Genomic DNA, 13,352 nt, shown 5'->3' on the forward strand with positions numbered 1-13,352 from the left:
GGGAAAGGGCAGCATTTATTTACTATCAAAACACTACTTGGTCACAGTGTACACCCTCCACTCACTTAGACTGATGAACGGAAAGTACTTTCCCTGCCATCTGCCTCACATCTGAGATTCTGGTGCACAACTGAGTTGCCTCTTCCCTCTGTTTTAACTAAAACAAAGTTTAAAATAAAGCCCAAAACCACAGTGAAGAGAGGAAAAAAGCACCAGTGATCTCGCTCCAACACATCAGCTCTTAGAGACTCCAAACTCATCTCACCACAGCAGGAATGCACATTTGTGCTCGTTTCTGTTCCGCTGACAGTCAAGTACTCCCAGAGTCAGGTGTAGTCACCGTGCCCTGTCTTTTACTGGATAACCTCAGGTACATGGCTGTTTGGTTTTAAGGTTGCAGGAATAGGGCCCAAAAGGAGGGATCAAGCTCGTGCTGCAAGGCTCCTGGAAGGGAGCCTTTGAGTAGAGACGGGCAGCAAAGCCCATGACACACTGCCCCTGTGGGATGCAGACCTCACTTTCAGGGAGAGGGCAGCCCAGTTATCAGACTACAGACACCTCCGACTGGGCAAGTGCAGCCTACTTCTCAAATCCTGTGTACTTTCTTCTAGAAACCATGCAAGCTTCCCCAAAAGCACGTTTCTCTCCTTCATTTACAATAGAAAGTTGTGGGGCCTACGTGGAGTTTCTGCCTTAAATGCAGACAGGTTCCCAGGTGTCTCAGGCAGAGTAAGGGTCCACATGCTGATCCCCAGAACCTGGGAGTATGCAACATTACTAAGCAAAGGGGAATAACGGCTGGCAACAAGAGTAATCAGCTATGTTAAGACAGGGACAGCCTCTGAACACCCAGGTGCGCCCAGTGTAACTGCAGGGACACTGTACGGTGGAAGGCAGCAAAGGTCAGAGGAGCAAGGTCGGAGCAGTGTGATGTGAGAAGAACCGGATCTGCTGTTGCTGGCTTTGAAAGTGGGGAACCACGGGCCAAGGAATACAGTCTCTAAGGCTGGGAAGGTGCAACAGAACAACCTCTTCTATCAATTCCTGAAGGGTCTGTTCCCAACGTCACCCTGATTTTAGTTCAAGAAAATCATGTTTCACTTCTGAAGGAAAGAACTATAATTAATTTGTGCTTTATTCCCTAAGTCTATGTTAATTTGTTACAACAGAGACAGAAAACAACACAAGCTGACAGAAAGGAGTAGTTAACTGAAGAGTGAAGAGACAGTCTGGCAAGTGAGACTTGTGATGGTCCTTAGCAAAGAGCAAGTATCTCTGGAGACAATTTGCCCCTGCTTGAAGACTCGTCCCCAAGGTTAGTAACCGAGAAGGCAATGTCAGACCAAATGGCACGAACATCATCATTGCCTCCTTCCTGCTGACTCACTCTTCAGACTGCAGACAACACATCTGGGAATAGGCCTGCTGTAGTGCTGAGTGTAACAGGTTGAGAATTGATCCCCACTCCAGGTACCTGAGTAGTATACAGTTGACTGTGGGATCTACCTTAGCTCCGGCTGGTTGTACTTGAGTCAAGGGCCCTGATCTGGGTGGCTATAGTTCAGTTTAGAGTCCTGCTGTCTGGTTGGTTATGATGGGCTTGAGAGCTTTGCTTTCCAGAAGGGAATCTCAGTAGCAAAGGAATAGTGGTCATGAGCAGTCTGTGGAGGTGGCAGGATTCAGGTAGCCCACCACAGAGGCCATGAGGTCTTCAGCCACATGCTGGTTGGGTACACTTTGTGAATCACCCAATTTCTCTAGATACCTAGTCTATAAATGAGGATGGTGCTGCATTGGTTCACACATGCTGGGTCCATTTCCATCCTGCAAGCTGAGGAACTGATGACTTGGAGAGCCTTCCCTGGAGCCCAGGAGGTACAGGCTGCGTGCTGGACACTATCTTAAGTCAGTGACTCACCAGGCATCAAATAGCAGAGCTAAGAAAAGCCCTCTCCTAAGCTCATTTTTTCTCAATGGCGACAAACAATTATACTTAAGGTTTCTAGAAATATCCAAGGCACTCGCTAACTTCACAAATCGGCTCCCATCTAAACTGTCAGTCCACTGAGAGTCTTCGACCATCTAGAAGTGAGTGGTCCTTGGGCCCAGAGTAATGGTAATGAGCTTTTTTGGAAGGTGTGATCATGAAAGGAGACTGGAACCCAGGATTCTATCTGTACTTCTTTCTCTTGTTCTGTGTACCCTCTCATGGCAAAGGCTCCACTGCTGCTGCTCCTGCCTGCAGACAGCAGGAACTAACTGGAAAGATGGGAAACAGCTGACCCCTTAGTCCTATCCTGAAACCCCAGGGGCAGCTTATTTGTATTTGTGTGTGTATGTGTGTGTTTGGTATCAGGAATTGAATTCACGACTTTGCACTTGCCAGGCAGGTGTCTGTGCCACTGAGGGCAGCTGGTTGAGGCCACATCTAGCCATTTCTCATGCTCAGAGCCAGTAGGAAGGTAGGTTGCTACTGAAGTTCTATCTGAATGGGTCTGATGAGATGGGCCAGTATACACAAATCAGCTGTTTCAAGCCTCTGAGTGAGGATTGACCTTGTGTCCCTGGTGATTGGTCTATCCTGAAGCCAGATTGGGAGGGGGAGCAAGTCAGCATTTGGGAGAAAGCAAGGTATTCTAACTTCAAATAGAATGCACCATTTAGTTTTGCCTATGTGAGCTCCTCTCTGCCAGTGGAATGCCCTAACAACAGGTCAAACGCAGATATGCAACAGAAAGAGGGGCAGGACTTCTACCTCCCAAGAGAAAGTTGCCTGCATCTCTCCAACGTGCTAGGTGAACTCTATAGGAAGCCTGGACAAATGAGGCAGCCCTGCAGCCCAGAAAGAACTGCCAGTGCTCTTAAGTAAAAACAGCTAACATTCAGCCCCTATAAGTCCAGTACTTCCTGTAACCTTCTCTGAAACAAGGTAAGAGCTTTGCCAGTGAAGCAGGCACCCACCACCCAGAGAAGTAGCCTTGCCCACCATGCAGAAGAGACAGCTCCCAGTTCCCCACCACCACCACCACCACCACCCTGTGCCCGTGGTGTATGCCCGTGGTGTATTACCATATTCGCCAAAGCGCAGGGATTCCCACTGCTGCCACTCCACCAGGACACTGACAGCACGCACACCCACATAGATGAGTAGCATGCCCACGGTGGCATCCAGAAGAAAGTTAATGAGGTACCTATGAGGAAAGGGGTAAACATCACTAGCTGTGCCCTCAGTGCAGTACTTGCCAAGGTCTAAGGTGAAGACTGATGTAGACAGAGCCCAAAGAGAAACTGACTGGCCCAGCATGTTGTCTGGCCTTGTTCCAAGGGATTCCAGTCAGCCCCTGTGGCAGGCTGCAGGGGTTGTGGCTCTCACTTCCCACTAAGGTGCTAATTCTCAGCAAGATGAGGTAGGAGAGGGATAAAGAAACTTTAAAAACCTCATGTTCTTGCCAAGCCAACATTCCATAGAAGACAGAGTCCTTGGAAGCAGCCAAGGAAATAGATGGCAAAATAAGACATAATTAATAATAACAACAAAAAAAAAAAAAGGGGGGGGGGTTGGAAATTTAGCTCAGCAGCCTAAGCGCCTGCCTTGCAAGCACATGGTTGTGAGTTCGATCCCTGGTACCAATAAACAACAACAACAACAACAAAATCTGTCCAGTGATGTTTATACCCTATTGGTATGGCCACAGAAGGCCTGAAACAGTGCTGCTACCCCGGGAAGTTTAGGAAAATGCTCTCAGAGTTTCTTAGACAAAGAGGGCAGGACTACATATCCCTCATATGCCCCTGTCTGCAATATTACAAGTGATATTTTTGCACTAAGGAAAGGTTTATTCCCCAGGAGGAAAGGCTGGAGGACTGGAGGAAGCAGGAGGGTCAGAGGCCTGCCGTGTGCAGACCACAATTCTGGTAAGGTGGTCCCATGTATCTGACACAAAACCTTGATCCTTACCAAAGAAAAGCCCTTTTCCTATCTGCTCTCCCTTGAGGGCCTGCACTCAGCTCCAGGAGAGTACTGCTCACTGTGGCACAGTGGGAGACAAGGTTGGCAGTGACCCTCTGTGACACAAGGCTCAAAATCCCTGCTGATGAGCTCCAGGATACCATGGGACCTGGCTATGGGCAGATTCTGCTCTACCCAGCCAGAGCTTCTGTGATGTGCACAGCATGCCAATGCCAAAGGAAGCACACTGTGTTCAGTCTCCAGAGGCCAGAAACCAGATTAGAGAGGGAAAGGGGACAGTTATTTCACAGCCTGCCCTTCCCGTTTAAAGTCACAAGGGGTCACTCTTAGACCAGAGATGGAAAACCACAGGCCTCCAAGGTAATTTCTCCTCTGGCCTGAGGCCAGGTGGCTCTGCTCACATCTAATTAGTGTCCAGTGGGCCTCACATCCTAAGACCCAATATAAAAATCACAAGGATGACTGATGTACAAACATGCCTTACGTTCATACCTTCGCTCACTGAATACTTCTTGAGCCTGCTGCACGCTGGCCTTAGGAATAAAGAGCAAGCTCTATACTCTGTTCTCAACACAGGAAGATGGGCAGGCAGCAGGGCATCGTGCAGGCCTTGGAGCCAAGCATACTGGACTTGAGTCCAGTTTTACCGCTCCAGAATTGTATGAATTTAAGCAGTCAAACCTCTTTGTACCTTAACTCTCTAGCTAGAAAGCAGAGCTCATCAAAGCTTCTGTGGGGCAAGGCTGTTCTGTGGATAAAAGAAGGCAGGAGATGAAGGAAGCCAGTTTCCGTAACCATCTGCTAAGAGAACCACTTGGGCACTATCAGCAAGGAGGACAGGATTTACGGCCAGGTGAACATTTCAGACAGATGCTCTGGGGCTGTGAAAGTATTTTGCACTGCAAGGCAGAAAATCCCCTGCTCTTGAGGTTGAAGAGATAAACGATAGTCAAAGATAATCTGACAGTGAGTGGCTGATACCATAGAGAACCCTCTCCACTCCATGCCCTATTCTGGAACAGAATAGGGCTTTGTCCTACGGTACCAAGGGTAGCTGGGAGGCTGGGAGATGTATATGCATGGGGTAAGGCCTTGAGAGCCAGCTGAAGCTGTGTGCGATGAGTTCTCAGGGGAACACAGAAGAAATGGAGGTCCTCCCCAAGCTATGGAGGTGAAACGGTGGCCGAACCAAGCCAGCCCACATTCTCAGTGGAGGGTGGACCGTGTCTGTACTTAACCTGGGCCACTTACAGTGAACAAGGGTCCTCTTCAGTGAGATCTGCTAAGTACACATTTGCAAAATGGATGAACAGCATCCCTATGGCTTGTTTGGAAGTATCTAAAAACCTGCATAAAATAGAAATGGCACTTGTTATTAAGTCGGGACAGGAGGGTAATATCCAACTTGGAGAAAATAATCAGACCACAGAGGTTAACCACACCAACCTGGAGACAAAGCTTGAAAACTAATCCCTAAACAAGGAGAGGGAGAAGGCAGGGAAGGGTCTGCGTGTATAATAAGACTCAGAGATCTCTGGATCTAGGTCTTCACAAGGTTCCTCCCTAGTGCTGAGTTTGGGAGTCACCTAGTTAGAATCCAAATACCCAGATCTGAGAAAACCAATGAGCAGGGAAAAAACCCCAAAGATTATTAATATTTGGCAGTAATGTCTTTAAGACAAATATATGCTTAAAATTTTATGAAGTGCCATTATCACAGTGACCTATTAAGGTTTTCTCTGAAGGCAAGTGTTTTGTGTACACAAGAGCAGACCAAGCAGCCTACAAAACCAGCTTCCTGTAGACAGTAGCTGTCCTGAGGGGCTGGCAGTCTCCTTCCAAGTGACTGGGTATTTTGGAATTTTGTCTTCTGAACTTATCTGTAAAGCTTTACCACCTTATACCCACAAAAATTGTCACTGCAGGGTCATCCTTTAGGAAACAGGCTTGAGTATCTATCTAAATGAATACACACTTGGTCTCTGCTCATTTCTTGACACAAAGCCCCTAAACCCTTTGCGACTTCTTGAGTGATGATAGGGGTGCTACAGCAACTTTGTCCTAATACTTGGTTTCTGACTCTAGTTCCTGTTACAGAGCTCCTAGTCCTTTGGAATGTTTGGGGTGACAGAATCCTTTGTTTTAATGATCTGACACTTTGTGGCTCCTAGACAGCTGCAGCATGGACAAAGTCACCAGAAAGACTGAGCTACGATCAGAAGCCCCTCCCTCTCAACACCATCCTCCAGGGCCAGAGGGGCTTGCGTTTGAGTTGACTGTCAATTGTGACTATGTGATGAAGCCCCCACACAAATCCTTCAACTACATGATCTGGAGAGCTTTGGGCTCATGGAGGATGGTGCACCCTAAATCCTCAGGTACAGAAGGTCCCAAGCTCAGAAACCTCCCAGACCTTTTTCTACAGATCTCTTCATCTGGCTGCCCATCTTTATCCTTTATAATAAACCAGTTAATGGAAATAATGTTTCACAGAGTTTTATGAACTGTTTTAGCAAAGTCCTGAACAGAGGACGGGGCTGTATATACTCCCTACTTTGTAGCCACAAAGTAGGTCAGAAGTATGGGTTCCCTGAGGATCCACTACTCATGATTAGCATCTGAAGTGGAAGGGCAGGTTTGTGGCACTGAGTCCTCAGCCTTTGGTGTCTCTGCTAACTCAGGCAATTGGTATCAGAATTGAGTTAAATTATGATATGTTCAAGTAGCAGTATCTGGGCTGCTGGAAAACTGATTAGTATGGAAGGAAAAACCTGTACATTTTGTGTCAGAAGGGTCATGAATATAAAAAGTTTTCCTTTATAGTGGGTCCAAGGAAGACCAGTTTGGGGCAGAGCAGCATTTATGTGGTATATGATAATGGTAGTTGACAATCTCCAAATTTGGATTCTTTTTGGTTTATATGTATATACTACAGAATCCAAGAATTTAAACATAATCTAAAAACAGGGTGGTAAGACACAAAGATGCCTGCAGTAGAGAAAGATGTATTATTTTCTATCTTCTAAGATTAGAAACAGTGTGATCATAAAATAATGCTAGGGATCAAAAGTAATCTGGAAAAGTAATCTGGAAATTAGAAATGCTTTCCCATTATACATAGTCCTAATGATTAACTCAGTGAAGGGTTCCAGACACTCTATGTTACGTATACTTTTTTGTATTTCATTCCCTACTTACCATGGCCACCTCTGAATACCTGGCCCTGCAAAACTCAACAATCAAAACCATTCTAGGAGTAAGTTCATACTTCAGTACGTACCATATCCTCCACGGACGTCTTTCATGCTTTGGTTCTCTGAAGCGTTTGACTGGAAGAAAAGACAGACAGCAGCAGCTTCCCAAAGCAGCCACGTAAGGCAAAATACACACAGAAGTCACTGGTCTACTCACTGTTTATGCTACTGCTAAGTACTCTCTCTTTTAACATGTAACAAAATACAATAAGCCCAGTGAAGATCACAGAGGTTCTGTACTGCCTGCTGACCATTGCAAGCTTGGCTCTTCAGGAGCGGACACTTAGGAAGTATGACTTCTCACAGCATGTGCAAAACTGTATTTTCTTCTTTATGACAAGGCTTGCTCAGATCATTACTGGAAACAACAAAGCAGAAAATTGCTGCTCCCAACTCTGGGACATGCTCGCTCAGAGGACAAACCTACTTACTGGTTTACTTAATGCCTAGCTCTAGCAAGGCACCAAGGGTAGAAATGTAAAGTCAGCTACCTAGCAACTAGGGGAACAGACACATGTAGTGCAGGCAGCCCTAGCGAAAAGGCATGTCAGAGTCCAAAGACAGGAAGGGTGGTATCAGGGCAGGTTTTCCTGATGGAGATGGGCAAGCCCAGGCCTGAAGACTGGGTAAGAGTTGCCAAATGGCCTGGGAATGGGAGGGAAGGTACCTCCTGGGCAGAGCCAACACCATGAGTTCACAGGTTCAAGGGCAAAGTGTGACTGTTTGCTTGGTGTCATTTGGCTTCAGTAGAGCAGACAGCAAGGGAACCTGCTAAGGAAATCCCGTAAGAGGGTAACAAATCAAGGAGAGACCACATGAAAGAGTGACACATGACAGTGCTGAGTCAAGGGCCCTGGAACGACTCCTGTGGAAAAGGAAGACCCTTTCATAAGGGAAGGGTTCTAAGCAGATTCAAAGACATCTGTGTTTTAGAAATGCAGCTCAAAGACAGCAACAAATCAACCTCTCCAAAATTTGGAATCCGGACACTGGAATATAATAACTTGGGAAGAGAAAAAGGAGAAAGGATCTGAAGGGAAAACTGGAGCCCGAAGGGGAAGTAAAGAGACAGGCCTCAATGCAGAAAAAGGAGGTAGCAAAACACACTTTCTCCCTCGCTTCTGGCTTGAATCTACACAGTCACAGAGAGGGTGGGTGACTCTAGAGGCCTCCAGGGAGACCACACTAGGGGAACGGTGCAGTGGCTGCTGTGAGCTATAATACCAGGTGAATGGTTCCAGTCCAAGCATCTGCGCTGTCCCTAGAGAGGATGCTTGGCCCAAAGCACTTTAGGGAGGGGCCAACTGAACCTGGGACTTGGAGCAGCAGTGGACTGGCTTCATTCAGGGCTCCCAGTGACTGGGTGAGGAACAACAGTGGGAGACATCCAGGGTCAGGGAGCTAAAGTCCGTCCAGCAAAAGACACCCAGAGTGTTGCAGGCTGAACAACTTCGGCCCCAACTTTACAACCAGAGACTAGGATCAGTCTGAACTGCTTTGGAGGCAAAAGTACCAGAATCAACACTGCAGCCTATTCCTGCCTCAGGCTGGCTGGGGCCCTCCAGCATGGATCTGGGCTCTGCTTTCCGTGACAGCAGAGACACACACTGAGTTGGACACTACCATGAAACTACAAAGACCCCAGAAGATAACCACAGGCTTGAAATCACAGAGAAATCATTTTTCCCTTTTGTTTGGTTGGTTTTTCATAAGTGTGAATACACTATTTTTTAGGGTTTTTTAAAAATCCTTTTTCTTTCTTTTTCTCCTGTCTTCTTCACCAGTTTCCCAAGTAACCTTCCTTTGCTTTAAGCCTTCTAATCACTTCTGCTTATTTATCTATTTTTTTCACTTTTCTCTTTTAAATTTTCTTTCTGAAGGATAAAAGCACTCTATTGAGGGGATATTAATATATCTCCTCAGTATTATACTGTATATAATTTTCTGATTTTAGGTTTTGTTATATAACTATAAATCTTGTACCTATAGTTAAAGATGGCAAATTAACAGTTTCCACAGTTCACCACCTCCTATACTTCTTGAGGATACCGTTATTAGTAATTGTACTAATTTAGCCAAGGCAACATAGTTTTTCTGATCAGGTGTTCTTCCTTGTATGCCAATACTGAGATTGTCTGGGAGGTCATAAAAAAATACCAGTCTAGTACAAAGAACTTGGGGCTAGGCCCAATAGGCAGCAACCTCTCATCCCCAATAAACTGACGGGGAGGGATGCTGATTTAGATTGAAAAGCCAAAAGCCAGCTGGTTATACCTAGAAGACATCTCAGAAAAATAGCCATTTCCTACTAGTCAAGAGGTCGTAAATACTGGTAATAAAGCTACATTTCATAAGCAATTTACAATTTAAAAAACAGAAAATGAGAAAACATGGAAACAAGATGCAACCTTAGACCTCCAACTCGCCCAAGGCAAATCCAGGAGGTACTGAAGTGATTCAAATAAAAGACAAACCCTTAGGCAACCTTTATAAAACAAGGAAAGAAAAGACCCAAATCCATGCAATTAGGAATGAAAAGGGAGAAATTACAGTGCTTCCTGCAGAAATCCTAAAAATCATTAGGGCTACTTTGAAAACTTATATTCTAGGAAGATGGAAAACAAACAAATGGACAGATTCCTAGATACATATGAATTACCAAGGCTGAATCAAGGGTATAAAAATCCTAAATAGAACAAGAAGCAGGCCCTCCCTGTGCATGGACTATGTGTGGCCAGCTTCTTCCTGTGAAGCAGGGCCATTCGCGGACTGGAGGCAGTGGGGAGAACAAGAAGGCACCAAGGAGCAAGCCCTCCCCATGAATTGGCGCCACGCAAGGGCCACTGGAGGGAGACCGGATGCTAGTCCCTTCTGGTGTGCAGGCTAGGAGACAAGAAGGGCCACAACCTCACCCTGCCATAAGTGGTGAGGATAGCTGAGGCAAAATACAATTTAATGCTTGTAGTGTTTAGTTTTTCACTCACTTTGCGGGTCTAAAGCCTGATCATCTATTTAGAGGATAACAATACACAATGTAGCATCTATGGGGATCTTCTTCTGAAGGTGGCAGCCACTGTTAATTCCCTGTTATCTTGTTTTGAAGTCCTGTATCATTTTTATTGTTTTGTTGCATTGGGCTTTATTCTGTTTTGTCTTGTTTTGATTTCATTATATCCAATGGCTCAGGCAGCTATTTGAAAGATAACAAGACATATTATTGTAGCCACTTTGGACTTAATACTATCTTATTTTGAAGTCTTCATTGCATCATTTTGTTTTTATTGGTTCTATCTTGTTCTGTTTTGTTTGATTTTTACTATGTCTGAAGGAATGAGCAGCCTTTTTTTTTTTTTTTTTTTTTTGTCTTTTTGAGACAGGGTCTCTCTATGCAGTTCAGCTCATTTTATAGTCTAGGCTGGTCTCAAACTCATAATGATCCTCCTGCCTCAGCCTCTCTAGTGCTGGAATTCAGGCATGGGCCAGAATGCCCAGCTGAGCAACTATTTTGAAGACAACAAGAGGCATTACGGTAACTACTGCTGATTTACTATTATCATGTTTGAAGTTCTTCTTCTTCTCTCTCTCTCTCTCTTTTTTTTTAAATCGGTACCGAGGATTGAACTCATGACCGCCTGCTTGCAAGGCAGGTGCTTATGCCACTGAGCTAAATCCCCAGCCCTGTTTGAAGTTCTATATTGAAGTCCTATATTGCTTACATTGGTTTGTTTTGATTAGCTTTATTCTGTTTTATTTCACTTGGTTATATTCTCTTTAAAATAAAAATTAAAAAATTCTAAATAACCCAGTATCAGTCAATGAAACTGAAGAACTAAATAAAAAACAACCAACAAAGAAAAGCACAGGTCATGATAGTTCATTTCTGAATTCTACAAGGAATTTAGAGAAAATCCAATGTCATTACTCCTCAAACTCTTTAATGAAACTGAGTAGGAAACCATATTGCCAAACAAATTCCTGAAAGTAACCTGATACCAAACCAGAGTTCTCTTCAACTACAGGGCAATCTCACCAATGTACATGGGCACAAAAATTCTCAGTAAGATACTGGCTAGCAGGCTGCAATGAATCATCAAGTAGATTATATACTATAAGCAAGTAAGATTCATTCTGGGATGCAGAGATGGTTCAACATATACTAGCCAGAGAAATTAGACAAGAGAAAGAAACAAGGAATAAGAATAGGGTTGGGGCTTTAGCTTAGTGGCATACGCACCTCCCTGGCAAGCACAAGGTTGTGAGTTTGATCCCTGGTACCAAAAAAAGAAAGGAGGGCCAGGGATTTAGCTCTGTGGTATAAGTGCCTGCTTGGCAAACATGAGGTCATGAGTTCAATCCCTGGTACAAAAAAAAAAAAAAAACAGAAAAGAAAGAAAGATTAGGAAAGGATGAAGTTAAATTATCATTATTTGCAGATGACATGATACTCTACATAGAAGACCCCTAAAATTCCAAGACTCCTAGAATTAACCAAATTCAGTAGTGTAGCAGGATACAAAGTCAAAACTCAAAAATCTATAGTATTCCTGTACGCAAACAACAAACTCACTGAAAGCAAAATTAGGGAAACAACACATTTCACAATAGTATCAAAAAAAAAAAAAAAAAAAAAAAGAAAGAAATAGTGATCAATCTACCAAAGGAAATAAACGACTTTTATATTGAGAACTACAGTGCTCTGAAAAAGAGATGAAGAAGATATCAGAAAACAGAAAGATAGGGGCTGGGGATTTAGCTCAGCGGCATAAGCACCTGCCTTACAAGCAGGCGGTCGTGAGTTCAATCCCTGGTACCGATAAAAAGGAAAAAAGACAAAAAAAAAAAAAGAAAGATATCCCTTGTTCTTGAGTTGGATAGGCAGAACCAATACAGTAAAAATGACTACTTCCAAAACTGTTATACAGATTTAATACAATCCTGGTCAAAATACCAGTAGCATACCTCACAGAATAATCCTAACGTTTATTTGGAACCAGAAGATGAATAGCAAAAATAATTCTGGGTAGTAAGAGCAATGCAGGGGGCATCATAATCCCCTACTTCAAATCATATTACATAGCTACCATGATAAAAATAGCATAGCACTGGCAAAAGAAAAAAAAATCCAAACAAACAAACTCAAGGGTCAATGGAACAGATTAGAAAATGCAGAAACAACTCTGAACACACTCAGCCACCTTATCTTTGACAAAGAGACACACAGCTTTACTGGAAGAAAGACATCCTCTTTAATAAATGGTGCTGGGGGTTGGGGGCGGTGTAAGTGCCTGCCTGGCAAGTGTGACATCATGAGTTTGATCCCTGGCACCCAAAAGTAAATCAATAAATCAATAAATAGTGCTGGAAAAACTGGCTTTCCACATGCCAATGATCAAACCCAGACTCACATCTCTCACCATGCACTAAACTAAAATCAAAATGGATCAAAGATCTAAGTGTTAAAACAGAAATAATTTGCTGAGAGATAGGATGGGTAAAACTTCAAGACTTTAGGCAAAGACTTTATGAATAAGGAAATATTACAAAAACTCAACAACTGAGATCTCATCTTATTAAATAGCTTTTGCACAGCAAAAGAAATCCACCAACAGAATGAAGGGTCAAGCTACAGGGTGAGAAAAATTTGTTAGTAGCTATGCCTCAGACAAAGACCTAACATATAGAATATATAAAAAACTCAAAAAAAGCATATCCCTCCCAAATTTAAAGACTTAGCGCAGAAAAGGACATCTGAAATGAATAGACATTTCTCAGACGAAGTACAAACAGCAAATAAATACATGTAGAAAAGTTCAACATCACTGGTCATTTCACAAATGCAAATTAAAACAACACTGAGATTCCACCAAGGCTGGCTAGCATCAAGAAATCAACCAATAACAAATGTTGGCAGGGCTGTCAGGGAAAAGGAACACTTTTCCACTGTTGGTGCAAGTGTAAACTGGTGCAATCACTGTGGAAATCTGTATGGAGATTCCTCAACGAACTAAAACTAGCTGGGCATGGGGGCACATGCCTATAATCCCAGCACTTGGGAGGCTGAGGCAGGAGGATTGTTGTGAGTTCAAGGCCAGTCTGAATTACATAGTGAGACCCTATCTAAAGCCCAT

General features: G+C 43.9%; 1 protein-coding gene across 3 annotated transcripts in view; it reads right to left on the reverse strand.

Moving 5' to 3' along the window:
• Positions 1-13,352, reverse strand: part of Stimate (STIM activating enhancer) — a 61,217-nt gene that overhangs the window by 8,186 nt on the left and 39,679 nt on the right. For all 3 annotated transcript variants that reach the window (XM_063257252.1, XM_063257251.1, XM_013143917.3), the window contains exons 2-4: positions 7,251-7,299; positions 5,222-5,317; positions 3,070-3,191 (exon numbers count right to left, since the gene is read on the reverse strand). In XM_063257252.1, the coding sequence (XP_063113322.1) occupies positions 3,070-3,191; positions 5,222-5,286 (187 nt within the window). In that variant the 5' untranslated portion in view covers positions 5,287-5,317; positions 7,251-7,299. The remainder of the gene's footprint in view (positions 1-3,069; positions 3,192-5,221; positions 5,318-7,250; positions 7,300-13,352) is intronic.

This window comes from Cavia porcellus, unplaced genomic scaffold (assembly GCF_034190915.1).
Source record: "Cavia porcellus strain 051 isolate PalLab524CR breed Dunkin Hartley unplaced genomic scaffold, mCavPor4.1 scaffold_10, whole genome shotgun sequence".
Classification (NCBI taxonomy): Eukaryota; Metazoa; Chordata; class Mammalia; order Rodentia; family Caviidae; genus Cavia; species Cavia porcellus.